This window comes from Phascolarctos cinereus, unplaced genomic scaffold, assembly GCF_003287225.1.
Source record: "Phascolarctos cinereus isolate Bilbo 61053 unplaced genomic scaffold, phaCin_HiC Scaffold_2;HRSCAF=192, whole genome shotgun sequence".
Lineage (NCBI taxonomy): Eukaryota > Metazoa > Chordata > Mammalia > Diprotodontia > Phascolarctidae > Phascolarctos > Phascolarctos cinereus.
Genome location: NW_027555625.1, coordinates 236206346 through 236229540, shown reverse-complemented (window position 1 = coordinate 236229540; position 23195 = coordinate 236206346). Strand labels below are relative to the sequence as shown.

The 23195-nt window shown below is 39.6% G+C and overlaps 1 protein-coding gene across 8 annotated transcripts in view; it reads left to right on the top strand.

Annotated features, from left to right (window-relative positions):
- The window catches only part of BCAS1 (brain enriched myelin associated protein 1), a 154597-nt gene that overhangs the window by 49592 nt on the left and 81810 nt on the right, over positions 1 to 23195 (top strand). For all 8 annotated transcript variants that reach the window (XM_020984252.2, XM_020984249.2, XM_020984247.2 and 5 more), the window contains one exon: positions 4995 to 5569. In XM_020984252.2, coding sequence (XP_020839911.1) covers positions 4995 to 5569 — 575 coding nt within the window. The remainder of the gene's footprint in view (positions 1 to 4994; positions 5570 to 23195) is intronic.

Genomic DNA, 23195 nt, shown 5'->3' with positions numbered 1-23195 from the left:
GGAACAGTCTGTACTAGGGAAATGATTAATATCTTACTAAGAAATCCTAGAATCTAGATCAAAGAAAAATTTCAAAAAGTAGAGATACCTCGTAGATACCTTGAAAAATCAAGCCATTATTTTCTTCAGAGCTCTCATGTCTATAAAACCAGTGGCTCAGAACAGAAGCTACAGACCCAAACTTAAATGTGTAGGTCTCTTTTTTCCCTTTTGTTTGTGTGTGTGTGTGTGTGTGTGTGTGTGTGTGTGTGTGTGTGTTTTCTTTTTGGTGAGGCAATCAGGGCTAAGTGACTTGCTCAGTGTCACACAGCTAGCAAGTGTCAAGTGTCTGAGGTTGGATTTGAACTCAGGTCCTCCTGACTCCAAGACCAGAGCTCTATCCACTGGGCCACCTAGCTGCCCTACTCTTTTTCCTTTAAAAAAAAGTTTTATTGATGTTTTAGGTATTATTCATTTGACAAAATTGGAGCCTTACCTAGTATAAGTATATATAAAGACACATATATACATTTGTATACATATACCCACATATATGTCATGATATCCCTGATCTATAAAATCCTAGAACCCTAACTTGTAAAAATTAAGTACAATTAAGCAAAACAAATGAACACATTTGCTATGCCTAAAAATGGATGCCTTATTCTGAACCTATTATCTGCTACCTCTATGCTAATTGGTGAGAGGCATGCTTCACTATCAGTCCTTTAAAATCATAATGGGTCACTACATTGATCAGAATGCTGAAGTCTTTCAGTGCCATTTTTCTTTATGTGATTATTGTCATTATTTTGCTAGTTCTGCTTACTTCATTCTGCCTCAGTTTATACAAGTCTTCCCAAGTTCCTACGAATTCTTCATATTCATTATTTCTTGGAATTTCAAAAATACTCCATCACATTTATATTTATATGCCACAATTTATCACCATCCCTCAATCAATTGTCCTCTCTTGGAGACTTTTTAATAATTAATATTCTGTGTAGTCCAGAGGTTCTCATTTCTGAGAATATGTGAACTTGGCTCATTTTTCTCTCTCATTTAGGTGTACTCAATTCTCTTGCAAGAGGGCAAGACATGAAAAGTAGATCAAGTTAGGTACACATAACAAATCATATCGAAATTGACTCATGTCTGAATTCATAGACTATCAAGGAAATTTGACTCTCTGGTGGGTCCCAACCTCCCCAGGGACCTGTAGAGTCTCTCCATACAAATAGTGATACACTAAGGTTGAATCCAAGAAAGAGGGGTTTCTAGAGGGTCAGTTCCCTTTCCCTCAGACCTGCACAGTCCATACAACTCACAGTACTAGTGAGAAGAAAAGTCTGAGTTTACTTCTTACTATGACTCTGTCTCATTGTTCTGTTGTTCCAATTCCTACTCTGATAGTTGTGGGGTTCACTACTTCACCAATTCCTGTATGTGTCACTTGATCTTACTTGGTGTCTCTACTCCTGTCAAGGCTTGGAAGCTCTGTCACTCTGCCATTACTACTCTCTGTCTTCATTGCCACTTCCAGCATCTGCTCCCACCACTTCCTCTGCAAAGGGTTATGGCTTATTTAGAATGAGATCAATTGAACCAATATGGCTTTGAGATAGTCAAGGCATGCCCAGTTCTAGTGTCAATCAGTACTTACTGCCCAACTCAGTTTGCCCATAAAAGGGTCACACAAGGTAGCTGTCAAGACCACCTGACTTGACCTTCTTGACCAAGGGTCTCCAGTCCTTTCTTCTGGACAAGTTGTTTCTTCTGGACAAATTTCATTTTGTTCTTCCTTGCCTCAAGCTACAGGCCATCTCTACCACCACTCCAATCATATACACATACGTACCTAGTGCCTTGTGCTGAGTCTATTTTAAAATCAGGTACCAACAGCATTAGGGCAACCACAGAACTAGCTCTGGGGACATCAGAATTTCCTCTCACTTGCTCTGATTTTATCTTCAGTACATCATCCCACTTCCTGTAAAGACCTGCTCTGCACATATGGAGATATTCTCTCCAGAAGACAGTAGACAAGTGCCTATGGAGATGATTGGTATGGCTTTATTGACAAACAGGCTAGGCCCTGATCAATTGCTTGACACACTCTCTGCATCCTATCACCATTCAAATAAATGAGTTTTCAACAGTATTCATGTTGTCTAGAGAGAAAACAAAATTAGTAGCAGGTAGTATACTTTCTCAAGGAACTTATTTTCTAAGAAAGCCAAATACCAATCAGTGTTGAAACAAATGACTCTGCTGTTTATCTTGGGAGAATATTCCACATTTAGCACTATCCATCTATGCATTGAAACGTCACTCTGGCAGATAGAGTATGAATGACCTGTTCAAGGGTATTAACACAATGTGCCAAAAACTTTAAAGTCTGGGAGAGGGCATTGCACGACTGTAGACTTCCCTCTCCATCCTCCCTCCCTTCCCTGCCAGAATATTAGGGCAAGAGGAAAGATGCTGAAAGAAATAGTTGAAACCCTTGGCGTCTTGAAAAGCTTTGCTTTGTGGGGAATTTTTGCCTCTCACTTTTCTTCAGCTGTTTCCTCTTCTGCTGGCAAGGTCCATCAGTAAATTTAATTTACATTCACTGGGCACATCAGCTGGCTCACTTAGTCACTCAGGGACCTGACACTGCTCTCTCTTTCTAGCTTTTTCTTTTGGTCTTTTGTCAGTTCCCCTGTTTATAGAAACCCTTCCCTCCCCCTCCAATGAGGGCCTCTCCCACAGAGGAAGAAGCAAGAAGAGGTGCAGGAGTTAGTCAGTCAGTATTTTAGCTGAGGCACAGTTGAGGTGATTGGCTTGGGGACTAATGTGTAGGTGGACCCCTTCGAGGGCACAGGTCACTTCAGCCTTTCTTTGATCTCCTCTGTGCTCCGCAGAATATTCCAAGAGGACACAGGATTGCAGCAGAGAATCCAAGCCTCTTTTTCCTGGCTGCTTTTAGATCTACTTCATATTGACAATTCCACAAGTGCCAATGGGCATGTGCACATGCATGCACACACAAACACACACACACACCCATATACACATACACACACACACACACACACACACCCCACTACACCCTACTCCAATACGAGAATGAGTAAAATGAGAATGGAGATAGAGCAACAAAATTTTGAGTACATCTGCAAATGCACAAAGTTTAAATAAAGAGGTGACAGAGATAAGATACATGCTGGAAGAACTCTATCTATGGGAGACAGAAACAGAGACAGAGACAGAAAGAGTCAGTCTTTTTGATCCTGCTATGGTAGTAGAGTATTTACTTGAGAGTCCATGTTAAAGTAGGCAAATGCACATAGCATAGTCCCTGTGCTTTACTAGTGGATACATGAGATACTGTCTCCATACATATCCTCAGACATTTAGCCTGATCCCATTTTGTCAAATCTGTATATTATATTTGATTTTCACCACAATTTGAAAGGCAGCATGGTATAGTGGGAGGACTATTGGACTTGGAGTCAGAAGTCCTAGGCTGGAACCTTAGCTTTGCCACTTCCTAGCTATATAATCTTAGATAAGTCACTTAACAATTTAGAGTTATAGATGATCTTAGAAAATTACTTAGTAATCATTTTATAGATGAGAAAACTGAGGCTCAGTTAAGTGGCTTTCTCAGTGTTACATAGGTGCCATAGAATAAGTCTCATAGGTGTAGTAGGGAGTGGCACTGGAATTTGAACACAAATCCTCTGCTTTTTCTATATATCATATATCTTGTTTCTTCATATGTAGACTTCTTTAATATTTCATGGTTCTGCCATGAGACTATTTTTTCTACCAATGCAGATCAGAATCTACGCCTTAAAAGAAAAACTTCATTACTTGCTGAGGCTGGAAAAAAAATTCTCAGCCAATGGCCAAATTTCTTTTGATGAGAGACTCCAAACTTAACTAGGCTGGATGACAGACTCAGCTTCACAGACTCTCAGATCTCGATGGTATCATTTGTTGTTTCATCTACTAAAACAGATTTTAAAAAACTTGAACCCCACACACTCCCAAATGAGAGAACCAAGGACCCAGTGACATAATAACTAACATTTATATAGCACTTTAAAGTTTGCAAAGCACTTTCTATGTATTATCTCCATTTGATCTTTACAACAATCTTGTGGAAAAGACCCATTTTATGATAAGGAAACAGAGATTAAGAGAGTACATGACTTGAGTAAGGTCATAGAGCTAGTAAGTGTCTAAGGCAAGACATTAACTCTTTTTTTTTTATTAGTGAGGCAATTAGGGTTAAGTGACTTGCCCAAGGTCACACAGCTAGTACATGTCAAGTGTTTGGTCTGAGGTCAAATTTGAACTCAGGTCCTCCTGACTTCAGGGCCGGTGGTCTATTCACTGTGCCACCTAGCTGCCCCACAAGCTATTGATTCTTGACTCCAATCTTGGTTTCTCTTTACCGTACTACTTAGCTACCATATGAACTATGTTAGGTGCTCTGGAAAACTTAAACCACTATATTATGTTTCAACTGTTATTATTTTTCACACACACACACACACACACACACACACACACACACATACACACACACACACACACACCCCTTGTTGGCATGCCAGCGTTCTAAATAACTCATGCTTTCCAATTTGACCTCCATTTTTTAATCTGGAAAAAAATGTTGAAGTTTCCCAAAACTCTCTAGACAGCAGACATCTGGTCCTGTTCTTTTTCTTTAAGACTGCCTCCTGACCCCAGTCCTGATATAGCCCGTGAGCTGATCCTTGATAGTTCAGCCTGTGCTATTCCTAGTCTGAATTTTCCCAAAAAGGACATGAAGTATCTCTAGGTAAACCAACACTTATATCACAGGCAAGCCAGGGAACAAGGGGTTTATTAACATGCCACAAGTCTGCTTTGTCTTTGTCATATAAAAACACAAGAGTATGGAACATTTGAAGTCCATGATTAATACTTGAGTTTCCTTGTTTTGTTGAATAATCAATGTTTTGTGTTTGTGTTTGCAGCCAGTACACAGACAAGTGTTAACCAGGGTAATGTGGCCACTTCTTCCCATACAACAATGGAGATAAGCACTATTTCTGAGGCCAACGGAAAGAATCTTGGGAAGGAGGCCAAAGCCCCAGCACCAGCTGCTAAATCTCGTTTTTTCTTGACACTCTCGCGGCCTGTACCAGGACGTACCCGAGACCAAGGCACAGATTCATCAGTTGGATCAGTGAGCCTGGATGTCAGCTCTGAAAACCCCCCAGCGAACAAAGCATCAAGTGAGAACATGAAACTTCCGGCAACAGCTGCACTGGAAGAAGATTCAGATAAAACCCAAAACCAGGTCCCAGCTGAAGCCTCCCTTAGTACTACTGAACAGCCAGCATCGCCTCCACCTGAGGCAGAGGGTGCAGCCCCTGCCAGACCCAAGGAACCCAGCTTTTTCGACAAATTCTTCAAACTGGACAAGAAAAAAGAAAATATACCTGTTCCCTTTGGAATCCAAGAGGGAACTGATAATACAGAGAACCAGCACCTGGACAGAGAGACTCCTGGATTACCAAGCCAGTCGAACAATGTCCCAGAGGAGAAGGCAAGTGTTTAAACAGGAATATCCATTTCACTCTTAATGAAATCTCCTAAGACCATTAATGGGGTAAGACAACTTCACATATGTTAAACAACAGACACCAGGGGCCTTGATGAAGGTATCAAGTCATTGACCCTCTAAAACAAATAGGACACTGTAGTGTACTGTCTCCCTGATGTTTTAGCTGACAGGAACATCTGTTTGAAGAGCACTAACAGCTGTTTCATCTGTTTTGTGTAAAAAAAAATGGGAGATGACTGCCACAAAGATGAGTTCTTCCTATTTACTAGAGTTTGAGGTAGGACAGCTATATGTGGTCAGTAGACCTGGATGCAAAAGCAGTCAAAATGTCACAATTATTCCTAGTCTTAGAGAGGCCATAATTTGCTTCTTGTTAGAAGCCTGTTATTTCACCAACAATAGGTGCTGTGTGAGTGAATTGAGGGATATTTTTCCTTTCTGAAAAATCTTCATTTATACCATGTCATAGGAGTAGATCAAAGTGTGCTATAAACAGTATTTCTGCATATAACATTACTACATCTTGATAAAAGTTTATATTTTCAGAGAGAGCTGTCCCAAATCAGATATTTCTGCTCCTCAGCAAACTAAGACAACCTCCTTTTTGTGTTTGGGCAAATCATTATTTGATTGTCTGTTTAAGATATTTAGAGTTTATTTTTATTCAGGTCTAGAATTAGTATAGTAGAAAAGGAAATGAGAGTTGGTAAGGTGTCTTTCTCTCTCTCTCTCTCTCTCTCTCTCTCTCTCTCTCTCTCTCTCTCTCTCTCTCTCTCTCTCTCTCTCTCTCCCCCCCTCTCTCCCCCCTTCCCCCTCCCCCCTCTCTGGCACTGAGCCACTATTAATAGACTTTTAAATTAATGCTTTTTTTAAAATACAAAAGGTGAGATTAAGTCCTGCTGGTAGAGTTGGACTGAGGGGGAAAAATGCTATGTGGTTCATGGATTTTCTATGTTATTTGATTAGGAAAAAGTATATTTTTAGGTACTTTGAAATAATCAGTTCAAAAACCTCCCTCTAAAAGTGTACCTGCTATATACACCAGCTAGGTAATTTCTCTGTTTGTGCAATTCACACATCAAGTCTTAAATGTTCAAACAACAGTAGCCAGAGCTGGAGTAGAATAAGGGGTGCAGTGGTAGTGGGGGACTCACAACTTTTACTTATAAAGGAGTTTATAGCCTTGAACTTATAGCTTATGAATTGAAATGCTGAAGGGGGAGAACGTTATGATCTAATTTAACTGAGTCTATTTTAAGGAGCTGTGTCTCTCAGCAATATGGTACGTTTCTAGGAACCACTACCACCTACAGGGAGGCAATATAGCTGAATAGAAAAACCATTAGCTCTGGAGTCAGACAATCTGGGTTTGACTCTTGGCTCTGGCACTAGTTAGCTGAGTGACCATGGTCAAAGCACTTCTCCTCCCTCACTCAATTTCCTCACCTACAAAATGAAAGCATTATACTGGATGATCTCTACTATCCCTTCCTGTTCTTAAAGTCTGATGTACCTATCGCTGTCTGTTCAGTGAGAGGGGTGGAGGAAGGGGAGGAGGGGGAGTTGGTGAAGAAGTCAACCATTGTATGAAATAACATTTGTGAGCGTGTATTCCTAAATTCAGAGGTTTGAAGCCATAATCTTTTGGGGGAAATAATCAGATACTATTTTCTCCAGGAAATCAAAAATCGTTCTGAGCCTGTTTAGTTGAGTTGAGAAAATTGAACTGTTATTCATTGAAACAGAATCATAAGACTGAAAGGTAGCTTGAGAAGTCACTTAATTCCATCTCCTAGCCTCCAGACAGGTCTGTACCTACTAATGTCATACAAATGAATGCCTGTGTTACTTCCAAAATTATCCACAGAAGGAAATTTTACAACTTACCCTATTTGGTAAGCCAATTCATTTTCTACAGCCCTTTTAAGACTAGTCTTAAAAGATTAAAAAAAAAAAAGTCTGATGGCCAAAAGGCAACAAAGCTTAGGTGAACAATCCCATTAATCCCATGGATGCTAAGAGGTGGGCATCCTATATTTGGTGTTTTATCCAACTAAATTCTTTTATAACAGAAATTTGGGAAGAACATTCCATTTTGAGTATGTTGAAAAAGGGATTTGAATCTGAAGATGAGGAGATATACTAAGAACACCATGAGAGGAAGGCTGGTACAGTAGACAGTGCTGAATTTAGTCAAAGGACCTAGCTTCAAAGCCTAGTTCTTCTACCTACTCCCTGTTATAACCATGGACAAGTTAATCTCTCTGGACCTCAGTTTCCTTAACTACAAAATGATAGATTACTTCAAAAGTCTTTTCCATATCTAAGTCCATGATGCTATAACAGATGTATAACTATTGCCAAGCTAGAGAGTAAAGCTATAGTAACCACTTAGGAGAGCCAAAAGTTGTAACCTGTCTTCCAATCTGGAAAATGGGCCAGCACCTTCAATATTTTTGTGTGAAACCTGCACATTCATATGTTTTTAATTGTTTGAAGTTGGCACAGTCCAAAATTGTGACTGGATGATAGCTATCATTAAAGCTGAATTATTGAATATCTACTACCTTGTATTATATGTATGTTTCATACAAAACGCAGAGCAGACATGGAATAGTCATTTCATTCATTCATTCAAGCGAAAGGGCACTGTGTAAAGTGTGCTAGATTTGGAGTCAAGATCTGGGTTCAAATGCTCAAATTCCACTAGCTGTCTTTCCCATGGACAAGTCACTTAAACTCTTGAATTTCAGTTTCCTCATCTGTAAAATGAGTCTAATGGCTGTAGTTCCTTCATCACAGAGCCTTTTTCAGACTCAAATGAGAATACATGTGTGTGTGTGTGTATATGTATGTATATATGTATGCATATGTATATGTATATATATACACATATACATACGTATACTTATATACATATACACATACATATCTAAAGTATTTTGCATACTCTGGCATTATATAAATGTCCACTGGCTGGGGCAGCACCAGCCCTGAAGTGAGGAGGACTTGAGTTCAAATCCAGCCTCAGACCAAACACTTGACACTCACTAGCTGTGTGACCATGGGCGAGTTGCTTAACCCCAGTTGCCTAAAAATAAAAATAAACAAATAAATGTCTGCTGGTGTAATAAATATTTACTCACATTTGCTATGTGCACTGCACTAGCTAACCCCCCCTCACCAAGAGCATAGGTCTTCCAAATGAGCAAAATTTGAGCAAGTCATGGAAACAGTGCTGGGTTTAGAATCAGATGAGCTGACTTTTGAGTCCTGCCTCTGCCACCTATTAGCTGTGTGACCATGAGGAAGTCATTTAAACTTTCCAAGCCTCAGTCTCTTTGCCTGTAAAATGAGGATAATTCTACTTTTACCACCCATTTCATGGGCTTGCTACAGAGAGGACACTTCTTAAGCCTATTTCAGTTTTTTCTTCTTCTTAGTTAAAATTTTACAAAAACTTTTTGGTGAGATTAGGTGTTAGAGTTTTCTTCTTAGTGGACACAAAGTTTTATGTGAATTTCATTGAGGTTTGACTAAGTGTATTTGCAAAAGATTTCAAGGAGCCTTCTGATTGTTTGGGATAGTTGTCTGATCCACAGCTTGCCAGTTCTTTATAAATCGGCTATTCTGTGTGTGAGATGGTAGGGCCAAGCCCTCAAATAGCAACAACAAAAACCTCCTCATGCATCTGCTTCCACGGCTGGAGCTCAATATTCTACATAGATGATAGTCAATGGACTGGCCCAGCATCCTTAGGGTAAATTGGAACTTGGGCACAGGACTGTCAGATGTCCTTGCAGTTCAGCATAACGCCCTCCTTGAATTGGAATATCAATTCCAGCTAACAGATAGGATTGTGAATCAGAAGATAGATGCCCCCATTGCATTCTAAGGGTAACACACAAACCTTCTGTGTTTCATGAACGACAATCTCATTTTTGTGCACTATAAAACTACATTCAGAGCATAGCATAATTAAAACAAGGCAAGAATTCATGCACTAATGAAGCATTTACTACATGGGCCAAAGAACAGATAAATTATATGCCTGGAATGTTTCACTGAGCAGTGATTCATGCGAACAAAAGTGTTGGCAGGAATGGGTTCTTTTGATTTTTTTTCCCCTAGCAAATGAACCAGCACTATATGATAAGCATTTAAAATATTTATCATAAAAAAACCTGAGCTCATCAAAGAAATACATTTAACTTTTATAGGCAGAAAACTTTAGCTTCTAATATGATTCTGCTTCTTTTTCTTACACTGTAATTTTTTTTAACTTGAAATTTTACCAAACACGTTCAGGTAAGATTAAGGCTGGTACCCTACTGTCTTAAGATGAAAGAAACAGCTAAGCAAAGTTACAGACGTATCTAGTCTAAAAGGTGACTCTATGAAAAGAACTTAATGGACTTGAAGTAGAGTTTCCTTAAGGAAGCTTTCCATCATCTCTTTCCACAGTTTCCTAATTTGCCTACCCAAGGGATGGGTAAGTTCTATTTCCTCCCTTTCTATTCAATAATGAGAGAGGACTAAAACAGGGGGTAAGTAAATTGGACAAATTAGGTCTGTCTTCATAGCTTGCATATTAGGAGTATCTTCTTGTGATCAACTCATAAATGTTAGAGCTAGCAATGACCTTAGAGATCATCAAATCCATCATATTGATTTTATAGATGAGGAAACTGAGCCCAAGAGAGGATAAATCTCTTGTCCACAGTCATGCAGGAAATAAGTAGCTGAGTAAAGACCTGAACTTATCTTCTCTGACCCCAATCTAGCACCCACTCTCCTACGCCATAGCTCAGTGGTAGAGAACCTGCAACCTTGAGGCCACATGTGACTCTGTAGGTCCTCAAGTCCTCAAGTGACCTCTGTAGGTCCTTGAGTCAAAGTAGGACCTAGAGGGCCACATGTGGCCTTGAGGCCGCAGGTTCCCCATTCCTGTAGTAGCTCATCTCCATATGTTTGAATCCATCTGAGTAAATTCCAATTGTCTATTGAAACACTCTGCACACATCCCATAATAGCGAAGATGATTGACATTGTGACACACCTTTCTCATGTGGTTTTTGTTTTCTTTTTATTCTCATGTGGCTTTCAAATGCCTAAATATAATATAAGGGCTAGGCCTGAGGTATCTACTAAGAGCTGTATGTGTGAGGTGCTAATACATTTTTACTAGTGGATCCATTTGAAGTTACATAGGTCTTATTATGGCCTCCAGTCCAGTAGTGGTGCTTTGACTCATGTTTGCATCATTTCTGGTATGGAATACTGTTGGAAGAGCAGTCAGTCACACCAGTTAAAGGCCAGATTGCAATTTGGCTGCAATGTCTAGTAGTCCGTGTTTTAAAATGTATTTTCAGGAAAGACAGTAGGGTACCAGCCTTAAATAATTCCTTCAGACCAGAAATGAGATGTGTGTACTAAAAAATTGCAATAAGCTATGCAGTTATATGGGGCAGCTAGGTGGCATAGTGAGTAGAGTGCTAGGCCTGGAGTCAGGAAGACTCATCTGCTTGAGTTCAAATCCAACCTCAGACACTTACTAGCTGTGTGACCCTGGGCAAGTCACTTAACCTTGTTTGCCTCAGTTTTCTCATCTGTAAAATGATGTGGAGAAGGAAATGGCAAACCACTCTGGTATCTTTGCCAAGAAAATCCCAAATGGGGTCACAAAGAGTCAGATATGACTGAAACAACTAAATAACAACATGCAGTTATACAGTCAGAGGATATGGGCTTGATTCTAAGCTCTTCCATGTATTTACCTATGTGACCACAGGAAAGTCATTTCAACTCTCTTAGCCTCAGATTCTTCATCTTAGTGCTTAACACAGTGCCCGACACATAGCAGGTGTATAATAAATGTTTATTGATTATTGATTCATCTGCAAAATGGACTAGAGGGTATTGAATACGTCTTCTAGCTCATCATCTTATAAGCCTATGAATTTCAATGTCATCATATGAATTAATACACATTTTTAGGAGAAAAGGAAAAATCAAAGTTTTGAGTCTTTTTGATGTGTATCTGTTATTTCAGTACTGTGGGTGTTATACTAAAGAAGTCTACCTCACACAGCAGAAAGAACATTCCATTAGGCTTCTTAAGTCCTGAGTTCTAGTACCAGTTCCATCAGTGATGAACTCTGCGGTCTTAGGCAAGTGACACAACAATAAAGACTCATTTCCCTCATGAATAAAGTAAGGATGTTGGACTAGATGCATCTAAGGCCCTTTTCAAGCAACAACATTATATGTTCTAAGGTCCATCTCAACTCAGCTCTGACGTTCTATGTTTTCTGAGTTCCCTTTCAGTTCTAATATTCTATGTCATGCATTTAGGCTTGTGTGTATATCCGACACATATTGAGAAAATCACTTAACCTGTCTGAGACACATTTTCCTCATCTGTTAAATGAGACTAGCTGATCTCTAAGGTCTCCTACCAGCTCTAAATCCTATGACCCCATTGCATGATGTTGAGAACAGTCATTATCCTTGAGGGCTGTATTATTTTAATGTCTGTTGCTCATTGTCTTCTCGCTAAATTCATTTGTTGCTGAATCGATTGGCATTTCCTCCCATAACTAAAGTGGTGGCTGCTTTGTTTCCATTCCTCCTACATCTTTAAAGGCAGTACTGCTGGAAAATGCTTATTTAAGGTAGCATTCAATGTGTTTGTGTCTAAATTCCAAATGCCCAAAGTAATGGAAGAACAATCGGTAAACTCATGCATTGTGACCCATTCCATTTCTTTTCTAAAGGTTTGTAGGTTTTTTAAAATATTGTTTGTATACCAGGTAGGTTTGTGGGCAGCTACATAGCACAGTGGATAGAACATCAGGCCTGAAGTCAGGAAGACTCATCTTTCTGAGTTCAAATGTGGCCTCAGACACCTACTAGCTGTGTGACCCTGGGCAAGTCACCTAATCCTGTTTGCCCCAGTTTCCTCATCTATAAAATGAGCTGGAGAAGGAAATAGCTAACCATTCCAGTAACCACTGCCAAGAAAATTCCAAATGGGGTCATGGAGAGTAGAACCCAACTGAAATGACTGAACATCAACAACAACTGGTAGGTTTATATTTCCACAGTCACACTTGGCAAGATCAAGATTTCCTAAATATTTTGTCTAGGATAATTAAAAGGTAGGCAAAAGCATACTTTGTTAATCTTAACTTATTATTCTTATGGCTGGAAATCCATGCTAGGCTGGGACATATTTTATATTGCATGTGATTACCAAAAAAAAAAAACTGGATAAAAGGTATAAAAGTGAAGATATTGTTTTGATCTGTTATTATTTCCTAGAAGAGCTTAATTGGTGTAAGACAGCCATTAAAATGAAGGAGCTAAAGAATCTGGAAATTACTATGGTCAGCAAGAAATCTCCTTATAATCAATCATAAATTTAGAGCTGCTAGGAACAACAGAGATCAGCTAATGTTCTTGTATTATTGATGAGTAAACTAAGGTCCACCCAATGTTAAGTATGTAGCTAGTAAGACAACCAGTTAGGATTCCAATGGAATCTCTGATTCCAAAACCACTGAACTTTCCACTGGGCCACCTTGCCAAACAGAATGATATGGCAGCTAAGAGGTCATTCACAAAATGCGGTTGAGGAGAATAGCAGCAAAAGAAAGGAAGGAAGGAAAGAAAGAAAGAAAGAAAGAAAGAAAGGAAGGAAGGAAGGAAGGAAGGAAGGAAGGAAGGAAGGAAGGAAGGAAGGAAGGAAGGAAGGAAGGAAGGAAGGAAGGAAGGAAGGAAGGAAGGAAGGAAGGAAAAGGAAAAAAGAAAGGAAGAAAAAAGAGAAAGAGAAAACACTGAAAAACAGTGAAGGAGAAAAGGAAATAGGAGATAGCTTGACATGAAATCCCCCCAAGCCAAGTAATCCAAAAATGATTTGCAGACTAATTTGGAAGTACAAAAAACAGATAGACAATATAGCAGCACCATGAGTACTTTTATAGTAATCTACATTCATTGACAATAGTAATGGAAGTGTCACATCTAGATATCTCAGAACCTGATGCATTTTGTAAGTAACAAGAGTACTTAAGAGGATGATGCCCAGAAGTGTGGCTGGATCTCACAAACTTAATGCAGAAGACATTTGTAATGGAGAAAATACAATCTTCAAAACACTTAGACATTGATTCTCAAAATATCAAAGGACAGGACATTTGAATAGAATCACAGATGATGATTTTACCCCCCAAAAAAAAAAACCAACTGAGAAGATATTATGAACGTATGATCTACTTCATCATCTCAATAAAATCTTTATGAAAATGGTTTGTTCAGATATTGAAGGCATCCTCAATTTAAATGTGAGAAGAGAACAAGCAAGTTTTCATAGACAGTTTTCTATAGCAGATTGTATCTTCAGAATCACACAACTGGTTAAGAGATGTAAAGAACATAAATCATGCTGTATCTATTCTTTATTGACTTTAAAAATTTTTACCTGATAAACCAAAACAAAGCTTTGAAGGCTCTTCTTAGAGGTATCTTCTATAAATAGATAAAATTCTATGAGATTCCATAACAAATATAACTAAGAAATTACTTTGATCAACAAACCACTGAATATTGAATCAAGCAAGGTGTTAAATGGGAAGGTAAATGTTCACTAAAAATAGTCACCTACAGTAACACTGAAATTATCTCAAGTTCATCTTAAGAATTTTCTATTGATGGCAAGGCTCTCTGAGTATTTCTATGTACAAATGAACATTATTTACATCAAGCTTTGGTGTCTTACAAAATCCCCTTAAGTATATCTATTATTATGGAAAGAGATTAGTCCAGGGGTGGGGAACCTGGGGCCTCCAGGCCATGTATGGCCCTCTAGGTCCTAAAGTGCAGCCCTAGGGTATAGGATATATAGGGCCCTGGATTAGCCTAACTATCCACACTGGAAACAAAATGGACAAAATTCATTACCCTTGTGTTGAAATAATAAATACATCACTATGAGCATTATGGGCAAGAACTGATGACTGATAATGGAACTGAGCAGAAAGAGAAGATTTGGCTGTATTGATGAACTATACAGTGCTCTCAATGGTCCCAGAATGTTCATAGCTGTAAGCTCTGCCTCTTTAACACAAATAGTTTCCTCTGGTGCTATATGGTTGTGAGTTGTGGAATGAGATGATCCCAGAAGTGTTTTAATTACAAATAATGTAAAGGTCAGTGAAAAGATGCATGGTCAGTCAGTCAATCAATAAGCATTTTTAAGTGTTTGCTGTGTGCACAGGCACTGGATATATAAGCCCCCCCAAAAAAGTGGGGGTCAGAAATACATTCCCTGTCTTCATGGAGCTTACATTTTAAAAGGGGAGACAACATGCAAATAACTGCATATATAAGACATTTATTTATTTGTAAAGTACAGATGAAAAGCCATCTCAGACAAAAAACAGTAAGTAATTGGAAGATTAAGAAAGGTCTGCTGCAAAAGATGGGATTTAAGCCAAATCTTGAAGGGAAGCAAAGAAGTGGAGTTGAGGAAGGAGAACATTCCAGCTATGGGAACCAGCTAACTAAAAAGCACAGATATGTAAAAGGCACGCCACATTTTAGGAACTGTAAGGAGAACATTTGCAGAGTATGCAGAGAGAAGTAAAGTATAAGAAGAATAGAAGGGACAAGGTTGCAAAGAGCCTTAAATGCCAAACAGAGAAGTACAGATTAGATCTTAGAGGTAATAGTGAGCCACTAGAGTTTATTGAGTTATGGGGATGATGTAGTCAAACCTAAGCTTTAGGAAAATCCCTTTGGCAGCTATGTTGTGGGATGGATAGGAGTAGGAAAAGAGTTAAGGCAGAGAGACTAAGTAGGAGGTTATTACAATTGTTCAAGTGAGGAGTTATGAGTGCTTGAACTAGGATAGTGAGTGTGTGAGTAGAGGGAAGGGGACATATTTAAGAGATGTAGTCAAGGTAGAAATGGCAAGATATGCCAATGGATTGAATATCTGGGATGAGTAAGAGAAAGGCATCAGAAATAAAACCAAAGTTGTAAGCCTGGTTGACTGGTTAAGATGATGGCACCCTTGACAATAATAGGAAATTTCAGAGGGGAAAGGGGTAGGGCTAGGGAGAAAGGTGATGAGTTGTGCTTTGGACATGTTGAATTTGAAATGACTATGGGATAACCAGTTCAAAACTTCCAAAATTCAGTTGGTGATGTGTCAGTATGGCTCAGGAGTGAGGCTAGGGCTGGATATGTAGATCTAAAAATCATCTGAATAGAGATGATAATTGAACCTATGACAGCTGATGCTATCACCAAGTAAGATAGTATAAAGCAAAAAGAGAGCATGGCCCAGCACAGAACCTTGGAGGATATTCATAGTTAGACTGCAACATGTCACCAATGATGACTTGTATCAAGAAACAGTGTAAAAGATATTAATTTTAAAGACATAAATGAAAAACAGAGATGGGTGAGCTATGTAGGAAGGAATAGAAATAGTAGATGGGCCAGTCACAAACTCATATTCTTGAGATATGAAAAGAACAAGATGAAAATCTCCAACACACTGGGCAGCTCTTTCATGGAGAATTTATGGGAAAACACGGACATTCAGGGAGTACTCACAGCAATGAAACCATGAACTTTTGCAGTATTTTGTACTGACCATACCATTTCATTGATTTAGTCAACAGATATTTATTAAGCATCTACTGTGCATAATGCACAGCAGGTATGTCTGAGGTGGTATTCCAAAGATCAGTAATGGTAATGATATAATCAGAGGAGATAGAAGGTGCATTAGCAATTATCTGGTCCAACTCAATCATTTTTAAATGAGGAAACTGAGATCCAGGGATATTAATGGTATCAGTACAGGTAATAAGAAACTTAAGACCTAGAAAAAGATGTGATTGGAAAGGAATTATTAAGGGGAACTGTTGAAAACATTCCAGGTCACCAATATATTAGATATTGTACATTCATAAAAAAACTCACCTCTGAGTGATATAGTATGGAACTGATAGTGTCATTCTGATGGGAAGCTTTGAATTAGTCATTGTGCCAAAGTCTCCTTCCATAAGTGATTCACCTAGTGCATAGTCTTACCCTACAGTTCCCTCCTTACCCTCAGCAAATATATTTCCATCTAATAACATGTATTATTTATTATTAATTGCCTGTAGAATAAAATTGTTGGGAATGCAAAGGAATGTTGGTTACCCAAAGGGCTGGTGCTCACCCTTCTTCCATCCACATTGCACCTGCTTGTTTGGAAACAAGTTTCTAGGTTCTCTAAAATCCTGAGAGCAGCAAACACTAAGAAGGAGACCTGCTGCCACCTGCACTAAACATGTGCATATTACTGTTATTACAGATTTACTCTTGGCCTACTCATTGACCTTATGGGAAACCTGAAGGGCTTAGTTTAGTTACTTGATTTAATAGCTTTTTATTGACTTCTTCTGATAAATCAATAAATATTTCCACGCAGAGAAATAACTAGCATGAACAAACAGAAATTTCTCACTAGAAACAGCTATCTGGATGGCAAGAGATTTGTTCTTTCTACCTGTTGTTGCCCAGATATTTTTCAGTGGTATCCAACCCTTCATGGGGTATTCTTGGCAAAGATATTAGAATGGTTTACCATTTCCTTCTCAAGCTCATTTTACAGAAGAGGCACTGAGGCAAACAGGGTTAAGTGACTTGCCCAGAGTCACACAGCTAATAAGCATCTGAGGCTGGATTTGAACTCGAGAAGATGAGTCTTCCTGACTCCAGACCCAGCGCTCTATCCACTGTGCCACCTGGCTGCATATATCCTAACTGTATTCTGTCAACCTTGTACCCCTGGGTATTTCCTCTTGGGGGTAAGGGTTAGATCACCCCTTCTCCTAGGTGTCCATCAGACTGCTCACTATACTGCTGCATGCTGCTCCACACCCCCACAACCCCAGCAGCTTTTTGCCCCAGGACAGACTAGCCTAATCATGTCTCTATTTGAGTGCCTGCTCTGTATAAAGAAGGAACCATGGGGACCTTCTGTCCCACAAAATAGGAGGCTAATTTTAGATGAAAACACTCTGAATCCATGTCTATACTGCACAAAATGCACAACGGATTTGTAAAAAGCTCATTAATCCCATTAATCAGTTGGAATCAGAGACATCCACTCATATCCTGATAGTTCTTCTTAGCTACATGATCTTGGAAGAGTCACTTAATCATTTAAACTCCTACACCTCAGGGTTATCATCAACAAAATTAATGCATTAGACATGAGGACCTCCCATATTCCCAGCAGCTCTGAATATATGGTCCTAAGAAGACTGCTTGCTGGCTGTGGCTGTTTTTAGGTTCTTTTGGTTTCTTCACTGTAGTGACTCTTACAGCAATTAAATGCTACTAAGGAAAATAGACTGAGTCAATTTTATACCCTGAATTCAGATTTATGGCTGATTTTTTCCCACTGATTAATTACACAAGATAATTAAAATGGAAAATGGTAAGGAAAGGTGAAAATATAATCAAGACCTAGATAGAAGGAACCAAAGGGACCTTCTTAAGGATGAAGTTCTTTGAGTTTTCATTATCTTGCCTCTCTTTTGTTATTGTTGTTGTTGTTCAGTCCTTTTTAGTCATGTCTGACTCTTCATGGCCCCATTTGAGGTTTCCTTGGCAGAGATATTGGAGGGCTTTGCCATTTCTTTCTCCAGCTCATTTTACAGATGAGGAAACTGAGGCAAACAGGGTTAAGTGACTTGCCCAGAGTCACACAGCTAGTAAGTGTCTGAGGCCAGATTTGAACTCATGCAGATGAGTCTTTGTGACTCCAGGCCTAACACATTATCCACTGCATCACCTAGCTGCCCTATTTGTGTCTCTATAACAATCAAAATAAGACAATTCACTGATTTCCTAGAGCCATAAAATCTCAAATACACAATAGGCTTAGACATCATCTAGTTCTTCCCACTCATTCTACACAGGAGTAAACTGAGACCCATATACCACTATAGATGACCCAGCATCAAGAGAGATCCAACAATATCTTCAACAAATATTAATAAAGAGCCTAATGTATACATAGCACTATAATAGGTAATGTAATACCTACAACAATGAGGTAACATACAGTCCCAGCTGTTATAGGGCTTATAATCTAGTTGGATTATAATGTACACACATAACTATAATAGAAAATACACAAGAAAAATACAAACTCAGTACTATTCAAGATCTCTCCAAGCATGTTAGGGTAGGCAGGGGAGTAGAAGGGTAGTATATGGTATAATAGATAAGATACTTCACTTGGATCAGGAAGAGGTGTCTGAACAGGGGCAAATCATTTAACCTCTCAGGACTTCAGCTTCCTAATCCATCAAACGGGGTTGATAACATCCATATAACTTTATCTCACCAGGTTGTTGTGAAACTTGAACAAGATAATGTATAAACAAGTGCTTCGAAAACCTTAAGATGCTAGTAGATATCAGCATTTCAACTGTATTGCATAGGACTTCAACAGATGAAAATATGTCGTGGGCACTCAAGTCAGTCAAGAATAATTCATTAAGTACTTACTATGTGACAAGCCCAAAGCAGCTAGATGGCACAGTGGATAGAGTGCCAGGGTTAGAATAAGAAATATTCCTCTTCCTGAGCTCAGATCTGGCCTCAGAAACTTACTAGTTGTGTTTGACCCTGGGCAAGTCACTTTCCCCTGTTTGCCTCAGTTTCCTCACCTGTAAAATGAGCTACAGAAGGAAATGGCAAACCACTCCAGCATCTTTGCCAAGAAAATCCCAAAAGGGGCCATGAAGACTCAGACACAATTGAAAAACAACTGAATGACAACATATGCCAAGCCCAGGGGATACAAGTATAACAGATGCTCTGGCCCCACTCTCTGACAGGCTTGTTAACATCTTCTGCCTCAGGGTTCTCAGGTACTCTAAGGGGTTGGATGGTGTCTCTTTCCTTTGTTATAAGTTCAATCCCCTACCATCTATGTTCCCTTGGGTTTATTCTTAAGAGCCACTGACGAGCACTACGGTTTCATTTAACCACCTAATACCAGGCTGCTTTTACATTTATTTCACAGATACAGCAAGAACAAGCATACAAACATTTCCCCCAACACCCGAGGGGTATAATACCCTTATACCATCTTGGTCTGAGCAGAGAGGGAGATGAGGCTCAGCTCCTTCCCAGAATTGATCTCACCAGGTTCATGTCCAAAGGCAATATCATAGCAGTCTTCTGCTGGCCTAGAATCCTGAAGGTCGCTCTCGATGATCACTCTGTGCCCCACAAGGTCTCAGTGATTGGCTGGCTATAATACCTATCCCAGATTCTTTGACTCTGGGATGCCTGTGGCTCATGTTCCCAGTCTATGAAACTGCCAATTTCAGAGACTCCATTCACTGCACCTAGAACAGAAAAGAATGGATTAAAAAGGCCAAGGAGGCTCAATTTGGGGGTGAGGAGCTTATGCCTCATAGGGTAAGAAGGCCCAAAGCACCTTCACTTCTTTATTGAAGACTCTCAACAGCCATGAGTGAGTCATCTCACTTCCCCAATAACAAATGCAAAAGAAAGTCACGGTTGGTATTGATTTAATCCCTTTTGAAGACACTATCAGAACCAATCAATTTGCTAAGATGGCGTCATCCACGTGGAGGATGGAGCTACTTCTGGGAGATTGATGATGATTGAAGAACATGTGGACAATTTGTGACTTATTCTTGTTGGTCTACCACACAGTTGAGAGGAGCCTTTTTATGTTGACTACTCTTTCACCAACCGTTATGCCATGACTACTACCTATTTTCCTATCAAAGAGCCTCAGCATCCCTTAAATTATAACGTAATGGAGTAGAACTCTCAGTTTCCTTTTCTAAAGAGAAGGGCTGGTGATATTGTCCTTCAGGGATCTAGGGGTATTCCTGATGGACTGGAGTGATTCTTCCCTAACGCTATCAGCTCAGGCCCCCATTCTGGTGTGTCCTCCTCCATCTGTTAACCACCAGTGCTAATGCACCCCACTTCCATTTAACCGATTAACATCAATCAGATTTTATAAAGAATATTGTATAAAGTACAATCATACCAAAACATCTCCCCTCGCCACAACCCTAGCCCCCCTCCTACAAACACATTGGTTTAGGTTTCCAGACTCCTGAATGATAGGGAGTAAAACCACAACAATGAATAAAGCAGCAGTGCTATGAAGTGGAAAGTATATATAAAAGGGTTTAAGGGCCATCCAGACAAAGTGCTCTGGCAAAACGTAAGTAGGAAATACTTTCACCTGGGTATATCATCAGCTTCTGAAACTTGTGACTGAAGGATCTAAATCAGGGCTTCTTAAACTTTTTCCACTCACAACCCCTTTTCCCAACTCCTTTTCCCTTTCTGCAACATTTGTTGGTATAGCGTGGCCTGAGGACATGCACGGGGCAAAGTGCACATGTTTTGGGTTCAGAACCAAAGTTGCAGTAATTGCTCAATGCATGCCAGTTCAGAAACCTTTCACTGTTGCCCATGTGAGGTCATGACCCACAGTTTAAGAAGGGCTAAATAGGAACAAAATGATTATAGGTTTAATGACTCTGTCAGTTACTTATCCAGTTTGCAAACAGAGGGCTGACTTAGAGATCACAACTCTGAAATCCTGTAATGTACTTTATTTGTTCTTCCAAAAGAAACCAAGTTGATAATCTCTGTATCATGTGTGTGGTGTGTATGTGTGTATGTGTAGTTGCAAAGGAAGATTTTTTTTATGCTGGGCCTGGAGTCAGGAAGACCTGAGTTCAAATCTGAACTCAGACACTTGTTAGCTGTATGACCATGGGCATCTGCTTGCCTCAGTTTCCTCAACTGCAAAATAAGATAATAATAGTACCTACCTACCATGGTTGATTTGAGGATCAAACGAGATAATATGTGTTAAGCACTTAACACAGTGCACAGCATTTAATAAATCCTTGTTCCCTTTCCTTTCCTCTTTCCTCTCCCTGTACATCAGTTTCTTCATCTGTAAAGTGAAGGAGTTGGGCTAGATAATCTCTTAGATTCCTTCCCAGTGTAGAGCTATCATCCTAATGATCATTCTGGGATAGACAGGCTTCATTTTGTTCTGTTTGTTTCCTTTTGTTTTGTTTTTGAGACTAAGTTTCCCTATCTTGCCCAAGCTGGAAGTATAGTAGCCACTTTCTGGTTGATCCTTACACTAATTGGCCAGAAAGCTTTAAGCTGCTCCCTTTGTCCAGCCCGGGCTGATTTAGCCCTCTTTAGGCAGCCTGCCCATCCTCTGCTCTCAAGAGCTCACATATTATATCGGGTGACAGACACCCAAATAGCTTTAGCTATACTTCCACTGAGAACTCCAGAACTCAAGCAATCCATCAGCCTCAGTCTTCCCAACAGCAGAGAGGCAGTGACACCCCAACTGGCTACTAAAAAGTTTGTAAAGTCTGTCATTGCTGGCAACTCTAATAGTTACTATTTTGACTGCCTAACAGGCACTGTGCTAAACGCTAGTGATACAAAGCCAAAAATGAAACAGTCTCTGGCCTTAAGGAATTTCCATTCTACTAAGTGTATGTAACTTGTAAGTAAATACAAAGTATGTACAAATATACACAAAGTAATTACTGGAGGCATGAACCAAGATTAGCTTTGTAAGAAGCTGTGGATTTACAGGGGCAGAGGTAGGTAGGAAGTAGATTCTAGACATGGAATATTCTATACCAGGAAGAGCTAGCCACTGGCTAGTTTGACTGGAATGAAGATTACACAAAGGGGAATAATATGAAATGACTGGAAAAGGAGGCAAGAGTCATATTTAAAGTGGAAGACTTTAAATACCTGACTGAAATTTTTTTTTTGTTTCAGTAACAGGCAACAGAGAGCAGCTGTTTCCCCATTTTGTCAGTTTCATGAGTGAGTCACTATGGCAAAAATTCTCAGAAGAATCAAAATTCAGGTGAACCACAGGGCACACTCACTGGAAAGGCACATGGTGGGTGTAAGAAGGGCTGCTACATATTACCAGAAATGAGTTGGACACAAAAGACATTTTATAAAGAACATGCATATATGGAAAATGCGGGACAGATGTGGAGTGGATCATAGACAGAAAGCCTGAGTAGCTATATTAGCCCCCTCCAGTTAAAATCGTAAGAGGCACAGTGGAAAGAGGTTTTGATATCATGGGACCTAGGGTTGAATACTGTAGATTGTCACCATCTACCTGGATGACCTTGGACAAGTCACTTACTTAACCCCCCTAGGCCTCAGTTTCCTCATCTATAAAATGAAGAACAGTGGATTAAATGACCTTTAAGTTCCCTTCCATCTCTAGATCTCTGATCCTACGAAGTCTCTGAGCCTCAGTTTTTTTCATCTGTAAATAGACTAGATGGTCTCTAAGGTCCTTTCCAAGCTGTCTGTGTCCTATGATCTATGTTCCTATGATAATGTGGAGTAGGTCCTCCATGGAAGATTTATGGAAAAACATTGATAAAAATCCCATAAGGTGAAAAGGCACGGGGGGGGGGGAGGAAGCAGTGCTACAATCTACATGAGTGGACAAAGGACCCAC